Here is a 21,303-nt window from a genome sequence, read left to right on the forward strand (position 1 = left end):
TGGCATGTTGTATTTAACCTTTTTTGTTTTGTTATTCCTTCATTTTTCAAATATTTATCCCTTTCTTTGCAAAATATAATGACTGTTTACCATCAAATATTAAACTTCTGTGATCTCAGAAACAGAATCCAATCCTACAACCACCACAGTCAGTGAGAATAGTTCTACTAAAATGGAGACTGAATGAGCTACTGAAAAGCAGAGTTTTAGTGCAAGCATTATTTAAACAATCTAAATCTAGGCGTGTTTTATATGCTCTGGATTATATTCTGGAGCTACATAATAATTTCTGATGATTATACATGTAATTTGGGCTGTTCTGAGTCATACTTAAATCATGAACAAAGAACAGGTCACAGGACACAGTCTTAAACTACACTCAGCTTTGAAGCACTCCTACAAGTAACTGTCCAAACTGGGAATAATCCTGTCACATATTGCCTGTCATCTCTCAGGTCAAGGAGGATCACAAGAGTATAATAAAACCCTAGCCAATTCCCAAACCTGTACTATGGTTGAAGCAGAGGATGCAAGAAGGCATTAACAATAAAGGTTGAAAAGAAAGGCCAGCATTTGGTATGTAACAGCTCAGTTCTGGGTCAGACCATGTATCTATCTACATCAGTACTCTGCTATGAGAAGAGTTAAGCAGCAAGTGCTTATGGAAAGAATGAAAGGACCTGGACATGTTCAGGACAATCCTTCCCTCAGTATATTCTTTCAGACCTTGGAAACTGTGGTTTAAGGACTTTCTGCTAACATCTAGGAAAAGATTCTTTAACTCAAAACAGTAGTCTAACTTCTTATGACAAATATAGCCACACAGTTAGTGTGCTTGCAAGGTCATTTCTGTGTCAATCCAGAAAGAATGCAAATCATTTACATTTCTCAGAGGATGGTGAACTGCAAAAGGCCAACATGTTGGCTGCCATGGGAGCTGAAGCTACCCCAGGTTTCTAAACACAGTGGACCTCAGAACCACGAGATGAATCATCATCTGATAAAACTGTGGAAGTATTTTTGAAAATTTGGGAGAACTAACTCTTTATACCTCTTTCCTTTCTTCCTTCACTTCTTCATTGACTCATTCACTGTTTGCAGGATAGCAATGGATTAGCCAGAAATTTTTTTATTGATATTTATGTAGTGCTTTATTTATATAGTATCTTAAGATAAAAATAGGAAAATTGCCCTACAGAAGTCAAACAAGCAGAACAAAATTAATATCCAAAAATCACTCTGAACTCAGAGTCATGACTGGCTCCTGCGCATTACAATAGAATAGGAGGAATGGTGGATGGGGGTTGGGGAGCATCTTTTATTAAGAAAAAAAATATTTCCACATTAGAATTTCACAGAAACAGTGTGTGGAATTCTTTGCTTTTAAAAAAAAACATTCACCTCCCAGTTCCCCTGCCTGGTTTTGTCTAACCTGTTTTTCTGGACTTCTGTTCCCCACAGTGAGGCAGCCCATTAGTGGCATTTTCAGTCAGAATGGCCCTTTTTCAACAAGATTTCACTAAGTATCTTCCCTTTCTAGATTCAAATTATTTTTTAATAAGAATAATATGTAACATGAATAAATAAATAAATAAATCAGAATTAAACTTTCCACTAGTTTTCTCTACAGAATACAAGTTTAAATAAAGTTCTTCAGGGTGATGTCCTTGATTTCTACTTTCCTAGTTTTTGGTGAGTATATTTGAACAGCACCGTTAAAATCTAGTTCGCTCCAAGAAAATAAAAAAAAAGTTAAAATGAAAAGACAAGTGAAAGCTAGTATTTTAATCCAAGGCAGAATGTTCAACAGCTTTCTATGAGTATTTCAAATAAACTGACAAAATTTCTTCTTGGGCAACATGCCACATGAAGAACTATTTTTTCTAGCGTTAGATACCTTGCAGGTTAAATAATTGCTCAGACTGGGAGAAGGAGTGGCCAGGCAGAAGGATCATAAGCCAAAGGTTAACCCTGTGGATATTCACAACAGAACAGGGCATACCACAGCCAGCCATGCTGTACTGTCTTTCATCTGGCAGAAAGCTGTAACTTTCTCTCTTGGTTTATGGCAAACATATTTAACTCTGTGGCATATTTTGTTCAAATCCTGTGCTACTGCAGGACAACATCTTTAATTTCTTTTTAAACTAAACTTCATTTCTGCCAAGGCCCAAGTATTCTTTGCTAGAAATGTCTTCTCTAAGGGCATAATGAAATTTTAACAAACTTCTTAAGAAATCACAAATTTTTAGCTCATATAGCTGATACAAAAGGACCAGATCACTTTTCTATGCTCACTTACATATTGATAGACTGCGGCCGAAAACTTCTTTAGAAATTAAAGATCTAGATATTTTTGTGTATTTAGCCTTTTATTTCATCCAGTCTTTTCAGGAATCAGATTACTCTATGGGCTAGCTTTTCTGAGAAAATAAAGTTCACGTGTAAAGCTTAGTTCAGTGTCAGGAAGTTGAATGTCAGTTCAGGCCCAGACTTTCTAAAAAACTTCCAAAGCTAAGCCAATATCAAATATGATCAACCTTAACTAAATCATCTATTAGTTGCATTATTATTCCATTTCTAATGCCACAAAAATTCAGTCTTAATTTCCACCATTTTAAAACTATATGTAAATGTATTGATTTGAACTATTTTATAAAAAACTGTATACAGACGTCTTTTTAATTAGACAGTTTAGTGAATATACATTTCATAGAAAATGGATCTCTGAACTCCAAGCAGTAGGAAAAAATAGTCTTTTTGTCTGGGTTTGTCTTTCATGCTTTTTCGCATATTTTATGTGGTGAAGATAAATAGGTTAGCACCCTAATAAAGGTTATTTTAACCTTTGGCAATGCTTCTTTTTCAACCCTTTCTTTATATAAGACAACAGAATTAGGAAAGAAAGCTGGGCACGGCTACATTCTTATGACTGCTAAAACCAAACAATTTTTTAAGCCAAAAATAGTAGTGAGTATCATATGTATTCCAGAGAAACATCACAACGATTAATTGATCCCAAGAGATCTTACAGACTTTTATTGGAGTACATTCTTGTAAGAAAATCAGAGGACAAACATAGTTTTGTAGTTGTCCATTTATAAGAAAGATATATTAACAGTTACTAGAAAAATCACAACACTCTGTTAAGAAAAACATTCAAGAAAATTTTATGGAGGAAACTTTTACTCCAAATATCTTTTTTCCAAACTGTTTAATAAACTCAGAAAGCTAACCGTTCTCTCAAATTCTAATGCATATCTATAAATTCAATATATGTATGTGTTTTTCTAAATACATAATACTAAAATTATGAAAATAATTTATTTCAGAATATAAAAAACTAAATGAATAATGAAAATTTCAGTGACCCTGTAAGTTTTCGTTCACAAAAAAGTTTGAATGTATACATATGTAATTACGTCTCCAAAAGCCTGAATCTTATTGTAGTTGATGCCAGTCATTCGTGACCTACATGACCCAAACTTTTCTAGACATGCATTTTTGTCTTAAGCCTGACAGTGTTCAAAGGAAGCTCTGGGTCCTACATCTTTTTTTGAATACAGGAATAAAAAATACAGATGGGTGAATGGTAACCTCAGCTTCAGAGGTTAGACACAGTTCAAGTAAGCATCAGAAATGTATGCTTCAAAAATCTTTTGAGATGTATACCCCCACTCATCTCAATAAACATCAGGATACCGGCACCTTCGGGCCACCCCTCAAAATGGCTCTAAGACCCCAGATGCAGTCTTTCCCCTTTAAAATGTCACAAGTCTTCAGGTCTTTCCCACTCTGACTGCCACATTACACAAACTTTAGGTGGTACGTCCCTGTAATCGTTTTTCCAAGTTCTTCTACCTCTGTAAAAACAAATAAAACTTTCAAGGGGCAATGAATTAAAAAAAAAAAAAAACAACCAACAAACAAAAGAGCTAAGGGACCCCTCATCCCCACACCTTAAATACTGCACATTCAAAGAATACACAGTTTCAAAGGAAGATAACCCCAAATGTTCTATCAAGTTTGGGGACTGAATACTAAAAACACAATAGAAAAGAAAGCCGTACTTTAGCTTGAAGTTTTGTCAAAAGAAGGAATCTCAGGCAGAAGCACAGGGTAACGAAAAGTAGACTAGTCACAAGTTTATAGTCATCTAGCCTTTAATATATTTCAAAATTCACGTCAGATGAGAAATTTGATTCAAGACAACTTTTCCTTTTTGTTTAAAAGTCCCTATTTCCGAAACAAGAACAAAAAAGTATTTGGAAGATAAAGAGCAAAAGACAACTAAGTTGTAAGCATATATTTTTTTGAAACTGATAATAAAGAATCTCTAATTACACTAAAAATGCATAATTCTAAAGAAGATACGTCTTAATCATCTCTCAGCTTTACTCATACTCTTCTTATACATTCCTAGCACTTCAAATCTTTTGGGACCTGCACTGCTACACTCGGGGAAATTCAAGAGCTTCAGGATCTGGTTCTTTGGATTGGTTTCCTGTTGTAAACTCAAATTTGTGAAATGATCAATAGCTATTGCTACTACCATATAATATAAAATTTTCCAGTATTTTCCATAAAAAAAAAAAAGTTAAATTGAATACCGGAAGATGGTTTTAACAGTATTTAGCATTTAGGATTCCTTAGCCTACTCCATTCAAGGACAAACTAGACAAAGTTAAAAAGCTTTTTAGCTAAATTAAGATTGCTTTATAGGGTATATTTTTGGTTTTCTTCCTCTTCTGTGCTTCCACTATTAGAAATTCAAGAATTGCATGGCGAAGCAAGTCCATTAGAACCCTAGATCCTTTTCTGTGGTGCTGCTTCCTAGACAGTCAGCCCCTAGCTAACAGTGTTGCATGGGGTGACTCTAGCCCATATATCAGACTGCACTTACTCTTGTTGAAGATCATGAGGCTTTGGTCAGCCTGTTATCTAGCCTGTGCAAGCTCTAAAGAACACCCTGATCCTTCAGTATACTGACTGCTGCCCCCAATTTGGTATCATCTGCACACTTAGTGAGATTGGACTCTGTTCCATCATACAGGTTGTTAACTAAAACATTAACTAATTTGGTCCCCTACCGTCTATGATGGGCTCCATTAATTGGATTAAAATTAATTCTGGATAAAAAAGTCCACAAGTTGGATTTTGCATCACAGAACACAACTGTTTGAGACTGGTAGTCCAGTCAATTTGCCATTTACCTTACGGTCTACTTGCTCAGCACATACCTCAACAAATTTTGAGAACAAGACTCTAGCAGACTGTCAATGGCCTAGCTAAAATAAGGCATGCAATAAGCACTGTCCTCCCCTTATTCATAGTACCAGTCACCTTGTGACAGAAAGCAATGGAGTTGATCAGCCTTTGGTAAACCCATGCTGGCTGCTCCTAATCACCTTCTTTCATGGGTTTAGAAATGGCTTCTGAGAGTATTTGCTCCACAGCCTTCTCAGGAACTGAGATAAGTTTGCCTAGCCTCTAGTTCCCTGGATCTTTCTTCTTGCCTTTCTTGAAGATGGGTGTGATGCCTGTCCTCTTTCAGTCACCAGTAACCTCTCCCAGTTGTCACGAATTTTCAAAGATGATAGAGAATGACCTTCAAAATGACAACAGGCAGCTTGTTCACACCCCTTGGATGCATCCCATCTGTTCCCCAGGACTTATTATATGTTCAGGTGAGCTAAGCTGTACTGTGCTTGGGTAACATCTGCTATGCTCTAAAATAAAAAGGATAAGCTCCAGGCAATGCGATGTGTATGAATTTAAGTGTGGAGAAGAAAGGAAGCTGACATCTCACTTTCCTCTTTTTCTTCAGAAGTACTGCTGTTTAACTCAATTACAATACTGGCTGCTTCAATGGCCTGTTCTCACAGAGTACAGACAAGTCAGTCCAGAGAGCTCCTGAAATTTGTAAATAGGCATTACTAAACAAAAGATAAATCTTTTTCAATGGAGATCAATGTACGTGGACATGCTAAATATCAGACATTTTATGAGATCCTTTAAACACAATCTATATTTACACTAAAATGTCAGTTTTAACATTACATAAAAATTAAAGAACTCAGGGAAGTCATATTCAATGATATGAGATTCTTAGCTCAGCTTTCAACAGACTCCAGATGCAAATGTACTTACTCATGGAGAAGAGCTGATGGCTCTATTATTACTTCCATTTACAAGGATATAGTTGGCTTCAAGTGATTTTCCTTTGAGGCTACAGTAATGAGTCTAAAACTCCACAAAGACATTTTTTCACTTTTATACATTTTTCCATTGCTTAGCTTGTTTATTCAATTCTGATGCTTGACTTTGCCTTCACAGAACTAAGACTAGGAAGTATAATTAATGTCGTTGATATACTTTGATATGTCACACAAGCTAAATATAATTTAGAAAAACACTATACCATTTGGCTAAATAAAGGCTCCAAATGGTATCTTTAGTGTCATGCATTATTAGTGGGCTTTCCTTTGGAAAGTATTTGTTTAAATCTAGCTATTTAACCAAGAATTAGGCAGAGACAAGCCATGAATATAGCTTTTGTTTAAAAATTAAAAGCATTTCAGGTAGCATCGAGAACTGAGATCTCATGGTGGAAGCCCAAAAGCCATCAGGCCACATTCTGAATGAGCTGTGAAGCTGCCTCAACTCCTAATAGCTGTGTTTGTGTTTATTTTATCAGATACTGACCGAAACAATCTACTTCCAAGACCAGGATATCTATCAGATAACTAGAAAACAGGATTTCAGCATTTTAGATATGTGTCATTGATGAAAGAGGAAGAAGAGATGATTTATGTATCTGATGATGCCACAGACTGAGAATGGCATGCGATTCATTAACATAGCAGCTGAAGAAGCAGGATCACATCAAGAGACTGTTGATACACACACATTGAAAACATTGATCTTCTAATGTGTTACTTAGGAGAATTTTTCTCCTTTTTAAAAGAAGAGGATGGATCTAATCAAATTTTCATGACAATTTTTTGCTTTTCTACAACACTAACCTTATAAGAAATTTGACGAAAAAAGGATCATATTCTTTGCAGTATACAATATGGAAAGGGTGGATTCTGATCTGACATTTATAAGCTATTACAAGAGCTAGACATATGTAAGAATGTCAAGATACAAGAAATGTTATGGGGACCTTCTAATCCATAGGCTACATTTATTTCCTGGCACTAGCAAGAAAACAGCAATCACTGTCCCAAGCCCACAATCACAAGCTCACAGCCTGAGACAAACCACACCATGAAGGATTATCTGAAAAGAAAACAAAACACATTGTATGTGTCTAGTTTGGATACGTGATAAGCATACTAAAGATGGGAGATGTAAAGACATTATTCTAACTGCTGTTTGCTTTTCAAGAGTAAAGTATGCATATGAGGTAGTTCATACTTTGCACCTCTGAAAAAAAGAAGAGGAAGGGTAAAAACAAAAAAAAGGGGAGGAAGGAGGAAGGAAAAAGGGGAGGAAGAAAAACCCTGCTACATAGCTGCCATGGAAGGCAAGCAAAAAAAGTAGAAATGACTATGTGTCTGAGTGTGGATATGTTAAAAAAATGTGAAGGAAACTCCTGCTTAATAATTTCAAAAGCTGTCAAAAAGACTGTGATTTTAAAGTTCTACATAATCAAGTTCAGAAGCAGAGCAACACTGTCTCAGGGCAAAAGATTTATTCTCTTTGATGAAGGAAGCAGTGACGGATTTCTTTTTAGTTTGGTCACAACTTAGAAAGCTACTTCCTTTTTGAAAAAGTATGACTACATAGCTGTAAACTAAATTAAAAAAATAATGAGGTTTTGAAAAATACAGTACTTGCTTTCTTGTGCCATGTAACCCTCAATATTGATATTTATCTTGATGAGAATAAAAGATATGTCCATCTGCTGACTCACGGTAGGAAAACAATAATTTATTCAATGGTTACTGTTCTGACAAAATTGTCATAAAACTGTTCATATTCAATTGTTTCAGGCTTTCTGACACACTGACAAGTTCAGTCATTTTGCACTTGGCTCATAGGATATTCTCATCAAGAAAACAACAATGCTGACTGTTACATGGTACAGAAAGTAAGAGCTGTGTCAAGCAAATGTGTTGTCAGATTTTGTCCACCAGAGGTAAAATGAGCTCTGCCTTGTAGTCATTTGCTACATGGATGGACTGCTGATGAAAGGTTGCCTTAAGATCAGCCTTCTGGACCATAGAGGCTGGAATTCTTCAGAGTCCACATGAAAGACATGAAAATATCACTAAATACCAGGCTCATACTTTCTAAGACATCTGTTGGCCAGATCTTTTATCTCATCTAGGATAGCCTGTTTGACATTGCACAATACAACAGAAAAAAACACTACTGCCATCAATTGCCTCTGAATGTCTTTGGCAACATATGGTAGCTGACATGAATACAAGAAAGTATCAGTAATTGTTCAGGTGAAATGATTACTAGTCATGCTATTCTGAGCAAGATAAAGGCTCTTCCTCCACCTCAATCTCATGCCATCCATCTTCCATGTGATATGGATTTGGCATCATCTTCTATGTGATATGGTGCCAAACTTGGACTAAAAATATACCACTGCTCAACATGCATAAATGAAGTAAACAGAAGATCTTTTGCAAAGACTAGAGTTTTCCACATGCTGTTTTGCAGCTTCACCTTCCAGAGAGCACTGGGTACGCTGAGTTTATAATGAAGATATTAAACAGCAATTCTGTGAAGACTGGTGCTTAATGACTCATTGCATTGTGGTATTTAAAAATGGTTTAAATAGGTAGCTGGCACACTAGTGATTTTGTAGAATTCCAGATAACACTGAATAAAATCATTATGACTGAAATCTACCTAATGCTGGTATTAAAAAAACCAAAACAAACAACAACAAAAACCAAAACTCAAACCACCAAACCCCAAATAATGACTACACCACAAAATAGTGGACTACTCCAAAAAAACTTTTGGACAAGATTTAATACATTTGTATTGGTTTGCCATAAGGAAATGTTTTTCTGCCCTTCTCTCTCATTTCACTCACCCTATCAAACAGTAAAATCTGTACAAAATGGCGTGCAGATACTTTTCTCTTCCTTCACCCCTAGCATATGGGATCTCTTAGCCCAGCAATATGTATTCCTCCCTACATGCTTGTTTGAGACCCAACAGATAGCCACTGATGTCATGTACCATTATTTGGCTCTGCTTCAGCACTTTCCTATGAAACACCGAGGCCAGAAAGGAGGGAATAGGAAGTAAAAGACTGTTCCCAGCTTCTGCTGCTTGTTTCTGCAAAAGTAGAAAGTCCATGTGACTTGGCATCACCCACCTGCAGAGAAGGAAACAGCTAAAGACACATGGAATCAGGCAATCTAGTACTGAAGATGGCTAGTCTGGGCTAGGCAGAACAGAGTGTATGGCCATTACAGTTAAGCCACACATTTCTCACAATCAAACTCCAGCACAGACAAGATATACGCTTGAAAATAAAAAAAATAAAAAAAAAAAAAAGAGGAAGGAAAAAAATGTGATAAAATTGCAGAGTATAATTCTAGTTGGAGCCATACCTTGAACACCGAAATGCTCACTCACTGAACACAGTATATACTTCATGGGTGCACACACAGTAAGTTTATCACATACACAGCTCTGTAGAAAACAGATGTTCTTATATTTTTCATGATAAGAAGCTAAGGTAACTTACTTGACATCAGTCCCCAGTTAAGCAGTGCAAATTAAAATGCCAGCTCATGGTTCTCCTATCATCATCTGAACCTAAACACTTTCTAAGAGAATTGCTCCCTAAACCCATTTCTTTTGTAATAAACTCAATAACAAGTAAAAAAAATAATAAAAGAAGAAATGTGTGGCAACACCAGAGGGTGACACAGTGAAAACCCCTCTGAAATAAGCTGGCCTTTTTTTCCTGCCTTCCTCACTCCTTTCTTTTCTTGCTGGCCTCAGGAGCACCTGCCCACAAGCAATTGCCTTGCTGACAGACAGATGGAACAAAACTGCCCATGTAGTTTTAAATTTAGCAATTAAAAAAAAAAAATCACAGGATTATTTGAGCTGAACAGAGTGAAACAAGAACGGCTCAATTCAATTACAGTATATAAGACTCCGGCCTACTGGCTGAATAATTCAAAACAGGATATTTTCCTTCTTTAATACATGAACAGATACTTCCTTCCTGTGTGAAGAAATAAATCCTCCAACTTTCTGCTTTTTATTATTTTAGAAAGAAGCCAGGGATCAGAAAACATCAACTAATGAGACTGTTCTTTTTTGTATATATATTTCAAATTAAAAAGAAGAAAATCCCAAAATTTAAGCCAGATCTCTATGTTTACACACACACATTTCCTGTCTACCAAACGATGCCTGGGACTCCTGCCTTAAACATTTTGCATGTTCTTACAATAAGACAGCAATACTTAAAATGAATGGTAAAATAGCTGCTGAAAGGGAGAAGGAAAAAAAGAATACTCCAAGACATCAAGTCATTGGTAATAATTTCATACAAAGGCCAACTATTTTCTAAGGGAGAGGGGTGGTAAAAGAAGGCTGATACTCAGATGACTGAAGACTGATCAACTGTACACTGCCCTGCTCCTGTTAACAGCATACTTGGTTTCATAACTCTCTATGAGCCATACAAACATGTGGTCATAACCGAGATCTATTCCTGCCAGTAGCAGGGCTATCACGTCATTCTGATTTGCAAAATTACAGTGGAATATTGACAAATGGCCCTGGCAAAGATGCAGCAGCTGAATAAGCACATTTAGAGACATGGGTTAATGGAAAAAACCCTCTGTCATATCCTCTTAGATCTCAGATGGCCACATTACTATCAGTTTTCTTTGCTTTACCTGAAACCATTAAAAAAAAATCAGCCAATGAATGTGAACAATTAGAGAAAGCAGGGCTTCAGACAAACATATAGTTAAGTCATCAACAGCCGCCTTACTATGTGTACGGAGTCTAGAACTTCCCACGTAGACTGTGTATTTTGAGACTATAAAAGATAAAATTGGTTTAAAGATTCTTTTCCTTGCGTACTGAATGACAATACGGATCCTGTAGCCATTTTTATTTTGTACTTAATTATCACTAGATTGAATTTTGAATGTGATGTTATTCCTCAGATTCCTTTGGAGCACGCTTTTATTTCTTAGAATGGAAACTTCTGAACCAATTTCAATCCTTTAAAACTAAAAGTACATTATTAACTCTATATAACTTGGAAAAATTACTAGTAACAATTTCTAGATTTTGTGCATTACAGGCCTTCTAAGTGTGGGTTTTTTTCTGATTTAACTGTCCTCATAATTTACTACTGTATTCAGACTTGTGGTTTTTTTAGCACTTCACCTATAAAACAAAACAGCAGCTTGCTTCACCTCTGGTTTTGGGAGCATGTTTCTTTTACTGGAATACTGCAACACAATCTCAGCTACTTTTTCTATATTTTCAGCTATATTATTGCTCTCATTCTATTATGAAAATGAACAAAATACTCAAATATTGCTGACATTATAACTTGTTACTAAAACACTAAAAAGCTGAACATGTTAGAACAAAAGTAGTGTTTCCTTATTTTCATTTGATTGTCCTTTAACTGTAGAAATATATGGGGTTCTATGCTGGATGTGACATTAACAGCACAGTACCTATTACAAAGAGCAGGAAACAATCCATGATGAATAAATTTAAATGAGCTATATATACTAAATGCTTCTTTATTTCTGGACATCCAACATGTTCATTCTAGCCCTGGTAGTCATTTTAATTTCATTTATTTCCAATACCTACACAATTGCTTAAGAAGAATAATATTTATTTTTTAAATGAAGTTTTCATGCTAATGACTGCACTTACTTCAGAAGATGTGAAATCATCTGCTTTTATTTCTTCATAGTCATCCTCCACTTCATCACTTTTAACAGCTGCAAGAACACTGGCCAGTTTCTTTCGCAAAAGAAAACCCTTCCAAAATGCCTAAACAAAAAATTTAAAGCATGTTATAGAAAGCCATAGATCAAACCCAAATCCAGATTCTCTATGTTATCCCATTAGGAAGATAAAACATCTTGGGCCTTGGTTTAATAGCTCAATGATCTGTTTTTTGAACTTTATGTGACATTTAAAACTTCAAGACAAATTAAATGCCAGCATATGTCTAAAGCTCAGAGTACTCAAGAGGCTCTCCCCAAGTAAGCAGAAAGGAATCCTGCAACTCCCTCAACTACAAACCTGGGTCAACTAATTAATTATTTGACAATTCCTTTAGGGACTATTACAAACTGAAAGGAAAGGCTACATAAGAAAAGGCTGAGTGTCAACTTTCAAATTACTGAGAATAAAAATACACTTGTACTAAATGTCTTATAGTTTACAAGTAGCAATTCTTGGAGACATCTCATGCAAGTGACCTAGGTCAGTTACTCTTTCCTAACTGTCGAAGATCTTTATTTAAAAAAAAAATATTACCAGTAGGCATAATCATACCTAAGAAAAAGAAACACGTTAGGAATTAAATGCTGGAAAAAGAGGAAGGGTGTAAGGAACACATGTCAAGCCGTAGAATGAGATCCATGAAAACACTTCAGAGATCAAAATGACATAGATAGAATTAAGAAAACTAAATTCAAGACAGCAATTTCCCCCCAAATGAGTGTTTGGCATCACTAGAGTTCAAGATGTCCTAAACATTTAAAACATCATGCAAACATTTTCCACTATGCTGAAAGCTGTAGTGTTGTCCACATTTAATGGTTTTGCAATGAAGGCACTAAAATAGGAAGTGTAAATCTCATTCTGGCTTAACGTTCAGATTATTAATTTTTAGGAAGTGATTGTCTAACTGCATATATTAATGAAAATGTTACTATTTTTTACACACAGAATTCCTGATTATTATAAAAATTACTAAAGGTGTTTGAACTGCTTTCCTGTAATTTCATTGTTGTTATTTTCCTACAGATCTTCATAATCATTCCGATAAAATTTTCTGAGTAATCAAATGACAAATATATTTCATTCAACAAACAATTAATTTTTACAAATGCAATTAAAATTAGTATTTATAAAAAATAAAATATAAGAATGGATATGAGACATCTGAACCCCTATAAAATGCACAAAGATAAATAGTGTAAGACTCTTTTCATACTAACTTTGGAAATTATCAGGTGTGAAAAAAAATAAAAGGAAGCACATTTTAATCCCTATATAAATTTGTGAAACTTATCACTTTAATATAGAATAGAGGTCAAATACATAAGTTAAAAAAAGTGGATTAAATAAATTTATGGAGATCAATTGTTAATATACGAGCTACACACTATACTCCAGAAACGAATTTTAGCTCAACTTCCCAGATAACTGACTGCTGTAATATGATTCTCTATTTGTCCTGTTTCTTAGTACGCACATGTACTAAACATGTTGCTGCTGCCCATTTGTGGAATAGATACTAATGAATTACTTGGATTTTCAGACTGAAAATGGAACTTAGGCTCCTAAATCACTTTGGCACCTTTGACATTTTTATAGAAGACTTACAATATCAAATGTTTTTAAGTTAACTTGAAAATTGAAATCCATAAAGTTCCATTTGCTTAAAAATGCAGACCCCCCCCGAACCCTGGCAACTTGACAGGCAAATACTATATCTGGTTGGCAAACTAAACAGTCAAGGCATCGACTTCAATTCTTGCACACAGTAATCCATTCTGTTTAACTGTTAGCTCAGTATCTACCATAGGACAGCCTAGGCTATGGTCTGTTCCCAGTGGCAGTATGGATGAGGCAATCCCGTTTTTGGGAGACAGGGAGAGAAGGAAAGACAGGTAGGTAGGAGAGAAGAGATGGGAAGAGTAGTTAGCTGTATAGATATCAGACATGATGTACCAGTTATGCAGCATCTGTCAGTTTAATAGCATAGACATGCCCCAGTAAGAACATGGACACAATAGGTCTTAAGCATAATATTAGCATTAAATCAAGCAAAACTAATTCAGGGAAATACTTGGTGAAAAAAAACCAGAAAATATTTTTATGCTTCTATAAAAGTTTTTGTAAGGAAGGCTCTCTTTTAGAAATATCAAGCTTATGCTGATTAAATAAAAATGTTCAATTATGAAACTATGAATAAAATCATAAACAAAAATAGAGAGACTGTAAATATGCAGAACTAGTAAGTTTTTTCTTATTAAATTTTCAAAATAAGTAAAGGGAATAACATCAACCAACCTGGATTTGTGTGGCAGCTTCATGTTTCTTTCTCAAAGCTTCTATAAACTGATGATCCTCTGTTTTGGTGCAGTCCGTTTTCCTCCTGGCATGGTACTGCCGCCAAAGGGACTGGATGACTGATGCTGCCATATGTAGCCTCGTAGAGAAAAAAATATACCTTTATGATTGACATAACCTCACCAGTACAACTGGATTATCATAGCTGCCAGATTATAACCATAGAACACAGTGCTATGTGTTGAGACAAATGGAAGACTGTAAAATGATTAAAGAAATTACAATCCAGATGTGACATATATGTTCCGAATCATGGGAGGATATTCACATCACATAGTTAATTGGATTTCCAGAGTTAAGAGGACTAATCTCTACTAGGCTGTGTTCCCTGTGTATTTACTGGAAAGGAAGAGTCTCCTCAAAGGAAGGATTAGGAGCAGAAGTGGTTTAACAATGACTGAATAAACTATTGGAGGGATTCGCTTATCTCCACTGTCCATATTAAAAAACAAAACAAAACCCAAAAAACCCACCACCAAACTACTAAAGAGAGCTAAATGCTGAAAACTTCATGAGACAAGTATCTCCAATGAAGCAGACAGGAAAAACGGAAAAAGTGCAATTTCACCTTTTGCCTACATTTACCCTTCAGTTTAACCCTACTGACCACTGGTTATATTTCTACATTTTTTAATGTGCTCATTGTTTAATAAGCACTGATTACAGACTATTTATATTTGTTCAGTGATTAAAATTCCTAAATATATGTTCAATTAATTTATACTGAAGGAGAAAAGTTTTAATGGTAGCTCTGCATTATGACTTCACTGTCTTGGAATGCTTTTCTCCACAAAATTCTCATTTCAATTGGACAGCGGGTCTAAGAAGAGATTTAAATCTTCCCCAAACTTTACATATTTAAAAATATTTTTCTAAAGAATTCATCTTTCATAATAGACTACTGTACTCTTACTTTCAGCTTCCTGAAAGGCAATGAATTCTATTGTCTTCCTGAACAATAGATTTTATGACAAATTATTAGTGTCTTAAGCACCTACTAAGCACTACTGCGTATTTACCCTAAGTCTAAACAGCATAAAGCATCACCCCTTCCATGCTTGCTCTTCATACCGTTCTCAAGACATATTTTTGAAACTGAATTCTTATAAAATTGTATCTGACTTTTTGTACCTTTAGGGCAAAAATTTCAGCTTCTCTTTTCCCTGACTGTACAACCAGAACCACACAAACCAGCAGTAAATGCATTCCAAAGAGGTAATAAACCAGTCTGTTTCATGTAGGAGAATATTTTGGGGCAGAGAACAAGTTGAACTAGCCCCTCACCCCAGCCTCTACTTTTAAGCAGCAGGCCGAGGCATGTTGGAGGAGTACCAAGGGCAGGGCAAGCTTTTAACTCTTCAGTCATCACAACAGCAGGAGACTGGCCTAAGGTCAAGGGAGCAGGATGGTAGATTTAAGCAACTTTTACCTCTTGCCTTCTAAACAATATTGACTGTAAACTACACAGATGAATTTTGAATGCCTAATGAATAGCATATCAAAAAAGCTTTACCCCAATTTGTAGTTTAAACTGCCCCAAAATTCCTGCAAACCATTGAGCATTTTCATCCCTAACATTGTGTATGTCATTGAATTGATGTCATAAATTGCAAAAAAAGAAGAAAAAGGTAGGAAACCAAGAGAGAAAGTTTTCAAATTTTCTTATTATACAGTATTTAAAAATTATTTTAAGTACATATGCATCTATATTGTAATATATCAACTGATAGAACACCATAAAGGATTGTTGTTAATATGGAAGTCTATGGTGCATCACCTTTATATAACTCTTTAATGTCTAGTAAGTTTAAAAATATTGTTTTCTTACTACAAATTCTGTCTCTTTTAAACAAGAAATCCTTACTCCTATTGCCTATCCATATAGTCTATCTGAAAACAATCTGACATGTCTTACCTTTCTGTATCGTTCTCAAAATACTGAAAATCTCTTCCCATATTACTTGCTACTGTCACTGACTGTTGCAGTGTGACTTGAGCTAATGTGTTATTGTTGTCTTTCCTCTCCCCACTGCAATTAACCCACGATTCAATGCTCTTCTGCTTCACTCTCTGATCTTCTTTATTTTCCTTTTGGTGCACAGGTATGGAGGAGTTAATGAATGTGGCCTGAATATGGCCAGTAGTAATCCATCTTTCAGAAGGCTCCCACAAGACCTGTTTATTTTCTGTCACACCCATGATAAAGAGGTTATTTTCCTGTAGGCAGCCAGTGGATGTTTGCTTTAAATGACTTTGCAGTGATTCTGGTCCATCTCCATCAGTAACGTTTAGTTCACCATACTCATGTGCATGACGATGTTTAATACTAAGTTTCATCAATTGATTAAAATACCAGCATTGTTCCTGTGCAGAATCAATACAAGAGGCAATCCTGAAAGAAGATAAAAACGTTTTCACATGTGTTTCAGACTTAAATGCTTTTTAAAAAATATACTCTGTTATTTTCTAAACTACCTCAAGTATCCTTACATGTTTCCATATTCTTACAGTGAACAGTAATGATTCTGATTGAAAACCAGTTTCAGTATTTATAAATTTTAATTGTATTTTTCTTTTTTTGGTAGTATTTCAAATATAATCACATATACTAGATTGCTTATTTTACTCTGACTTTTTTTTTTTTTTTTTTAAGTTTTCAGTCAGTTTGAAATAGGCACTAAGTTGTGCATTTCACTATTAATTTTCTGTGTGGTTAGAGGCATAAGATGCCAAAAATATAAGAGGATTTGAGGCAATTTTGTTATAAATCCTGTAATATTCTTAATGATTCAATTTTATCTGGGAACTGTGAAAGCTAATACAAAAGCAACAGTAATTTTAAAATATAGATTAGAACTACAGCAACAAAACCCAAACACAGATTCAAACCAACAAACCATAATGCCTAGAGAGAATTTCAGAAAACAGAAACCTTTTTTTAGTATAGATATTTTTATCAATAGAAGGGAAGGTACTAGACTGAAGCAACATTAATCTATAAAGTCTGGTGCTCATTAGTTCTTTGTGTTATACTATCTGACTGACAAAGATGAGTAAGAGAGAATATGAACTAGTTGTTACAGATTCAGAAAGCTGCCTGTATTTGGACAGTGTACATTGTATTAGGCAGCAGGTACTTTTGGAACTATGAAACTTTTCCTTTCACAGCACTGACAGATGCAGAGATCTGTAAATTGCCGCTATTTTCAGAGGAGCGCAAAGTCAGTTGTAGGTCACCAATCCAAGAGAAAAAGAAGAAATAAGATCAATTCTCTTGGGAGTCTGGAAAAATCAGGTCTTAAGATTGTAGTTTGAACAACAGAACTTTCCTGCCTGTTCATCATTCTTGAAAGATGAAGCTTTTGCAAGGTTTTATTGTGAAAAGAATTCTTGAAAGAGGAAGCTTTTACAAGGTTTTATTGTGAAAAGACTCTTTACTTACAGAACTGTTTCCTCTAATGAATTTCAACTAAGTACTTTTTAGACTTTTAAGAACATACAGAATCAGGTCTTACAAAAGTAAAAAAGGTCCTAACTCTTCCTCTGCTAGTGCAACCTCGGTGCTATTGGACAAAATCTGAATGGCTAAATTAGAAGCCAAATCCACACAGCCTAATTACACAACTCACTGCGCATTAGCTGTACATTTGATTGTCCATTACACATTACTACTACTCCTGTTAATTCCACAAATACGACAATTCCTAAAAATATTTAAACCAGTGCTTAAGAATCTAAAAAATTCTTGCTGTCTCCTACCACACAATAAGAATAGAAATTTCTTCAACATGAAATACTTAAAACATTATTTAAATACTTTAACTAATTTAAGATGACAAATTTGGTACAAGATCATTACCAAATTTCTACAAAACATGCTATGGTTAGAAGACCAAAAAATAAAGAAATAAAAAACCTCCAAAATAAATTCCCACCTTCCCAGTCTCGTCCCCCGTTCCCGCCCCCTCCCCCCCCAGTTGGTTTGTTTGTTTTCTTTGTTTGTTTATTCAAGGATTAAAATATCGTGGACAAACCCAGAATGTTTTATATACTGGGCAAAACAAACTTCTGTGTGAAAAACATATCTTAAGTATACTTTTCATTCTGAAAAAAAGACAAATTAAAAAAAAAAAAACCACACCGTAACAGTGTACAGAGCGGAATACTTTTGCATCCTTTCCTCTGATGTAGGGGCATCTTGAGCAGCTCTTTCACCCTTCCAGTGGCTATGATAGGGCAAGCAGAAATGGGAGGGGAGGCTGCAGGCAACTGAAAATTCGGGCAGGGAGTAATATGGTCACCGGGGATTATGTGTTGATTTTTTCACAGAAGCTGCTTTTGGGCAGTTTTTCCAAGCAGTGGTTGCAAAATACAGACTTGTTGCTGTGGGCATGCACCCCATGTCCCAGCTGACACATTCCCTGGCAATCCACAATCATACTCTGATTTTGTATGATTTTTTTAGGCTCCCCTCTGTCTTTCAGTGGCTTTCCTTTTAGGCGGTCAGATCAGCCTAAATTTCAAGAAGCTGTAACGGAAACTGTATTGACATCTCAGAGAATTACAAGCAATGAAGTGGCTTGGTAACTGTGTTTGGGATTCTTCTGTAAAGGTGAGGTTCCAAAGCACAGATAACAAATATTAAGATGGAGCCTGAGGGCTAGGTGGCAGTCAGCTTGGTGGTTCCCTTAGGTGAAAGGGGATTTCAGGCAGCTCTGGAGAAAAAAAGAACCATCCAATAGACTTGGGGTAGAGCTATTGTATCAATGCACTGCAGCTTTCTCAGTGTCTCAAAAGGACTGCATTCTTGGCACCGAAGACTTGTTCCTGAAGACCACTTGTTCAAACCACAGAAAGGAAGCTGCTATAATGGAAAATATGCAGACCTGATTTACTTCCGTAATGGAAAAAACCCAAAACACATACAAGGAAGGAGAGAAGACCAGGTAAGAAATATCACAGTATTAAGACTACCTGAAAAGGAAATATTGTGGTATCAGAAAAGTAAATCAGTTGCTTGCCTTTCAGACCTCTCTTGGCTTTATAGGTCAAGGGGTCTGGTCACATTAACTCTTCTGGAATTGCTTCTTGGTTAAGATACAGACAAGGTTTTAAGCATAAATTGGCATCTAGACCAGAACAAGAAATGGGATTATCCTGATGGAAGCACCAGTAATCCATATACTGCCTGGCTGCTTAGTATGTAATGAAATGTAGATGAATATGACAGTCTTGCTATAGCAAAATTTTTATGGCTTCCAGCTTTGACCAGCACATTCTCTCATGTTCAATGGCTACCCACAGCTTTATTTTGATTTTAACAAGTGGAAGTAATTTATGACATATGTAAATTTTAGCACAGCCACAAAGGATATACTGCTTTTTCAGTGGGAGGATGGGATAATAAGCCAGAAGAGGAAGGGATGGGTCTTTCACAGCAATGTACCAATGTGCTAGATCTGTCCCTGATAGTACCCAAAGACCAAGATATTACTTTCACAAACAAGTGCTAAGAGCAGAAATTACCTGTAGCTTTCTTACAAAAAAATACCTCTCAACTTGTGCCAGGATTTTCCAGGAACTTTGAGGAAAGATAAAAGCATTAGAAACATATTTTAATCTATTTAGAAATTCAAGCCAGGCATTTATTAATGCCTGCTACAGCTTCAGTCCTAACATCAATCCACCAAGGATATCCATCACTGTCATCTTGGTTAATTTAGACCAAACCCTACTTTCACATGCAGTGTTTGGGGAAGGAAGAGTAGAGGTGGGGAGCAGCAAACCCTTACTGACACCACCTAGGAAGTATAAGGACCCATGCACAGGCTGACTTAACCGATATGGAAAAGAACAAGTTATCCATTCTTAAAGGCCTTTCAGTGGAGTTTAAATCAGCCAAAATGTTGGCACTTAGAAAGTTTAAGGTGACAGCGGAAGCTTGCTTACAGAACTGACACATTTTGTATAGAATTGCAGATGCAATTGCAGTAGGAAATGACAGCCAAGTTGTTCAAAGAGCATCATTTTGTCCAAATGAGACAGTAAAAACTATATGGAGAAGTCAGCAGAACAAAGCTCTTGGAGGCAAAAAGGACAGTAGACAAACAAGCTGGTTCTAATCAGCAATGGCAGCTTTCTCCTGGCCATTGCAGCTAAATCATAAATAATATTCTACCCCTTTGTGTGCTAGTCAGAATTTTGCTTAATATTATGTTTTTCCCTTTGCAGCTCTACTGCAATTTTCATAAATCTGATACATGGACTACTCAAATAGTACACTCCAACTTTAACTGAGCTTTTGTTTGTAATAGTGTGGTAAAATCTAATTTGCCTTTGGGAAAACTTCTATAATAATCATTATTGATGTTCAACTGCAGGTTACAAAAGTCCCTTACAAACACATGAAAGAAGTAACTATTTACATATTTTCTCCTGTAATGCCATTTATGAAATTCCCCATCATTTTCACTGTATTATACATACAGTATTTATAAAGTCCAAGTTCCACTAGCCAGACATCTGCATATTTGATGACCGAAAGCAAATTACCGCAGCCAAGGTGTCGTGTTATTTTTTTTTATATGATTACTCACTACAAGACATCTAAAGTGACAGAAAGCATTTATTAGAATAAAGTTAAGTTTAAAATGTGTTTCATTCTTAAGCATGGCAAGAACAGTGAAATTTCAGGCAGAAAGCACAGACAATTTAATTGGGCAGCAGTGGCGTATGAAACAGGGATTAGGGAAGCAAGCAGTGATTACTTTTGGCAGCTTACATACTTGAGGTCACACCTACAGGGGCTCATAACTTAGCAAGATGGGAAACAGACAGAAGTTTGCTCTATTGTTGGACTGTTCTTTAGCAATGTCACATTAATTCTAAGTATTGCAGTATGTACATATAATAGCTATGCTCTTAAGGCTTATATACAAACAAGTTGTTTAGAGTTCCTTT

General features: G+C 35.7%; 1 protein-coding gene across 1 annotated transcript in view; it reads right to left on the reverse strand.

Annotated features, from left to right (window-relative positions):
* The window catches only part of LRRIQ1 (leucine rich repeats and IQ motif containing 1), a 113,662-nt gene that overhangs the window by 57,206 nt on the left and 35,153 nt on the right, over positions 1-21,303 (reverse strand). Inside the window, exons 15-17 of the mRNA XM_027794236.2 lie at positions 16,259-16,735; positions 14,284-14,422; positions 11,908-12,027 (exon numbers count right to left, since the gene is read on the reverse strand). Coding sequence (XP_027650037.2) covers positions 11,908-12,027; positions 14,284-14,422; positions 16,259-16,735 — 736 coding nt within the window. The remainder of the gene's footprint in view (positions 1-11,907; positions 12,028-14,283; positions 14,423-16,258; positions 16,736-21,303) is intronic.

Source organism: Falco peregrinus, chromosome 6, assembly GCF_023634155.1.
Source record: "Falco peregrinus isolate bFalPer1 chromosome 6, bFalPer1.pri, whole genome shotgun sequence".
In the NCBI taxonomy this organism is placed as follows: domain Eukaryota; kingdom Metazoa; phylum Chordata; class Aves; order Falconiformes; family Falconidae; genus Falco; species Falco peregrinus.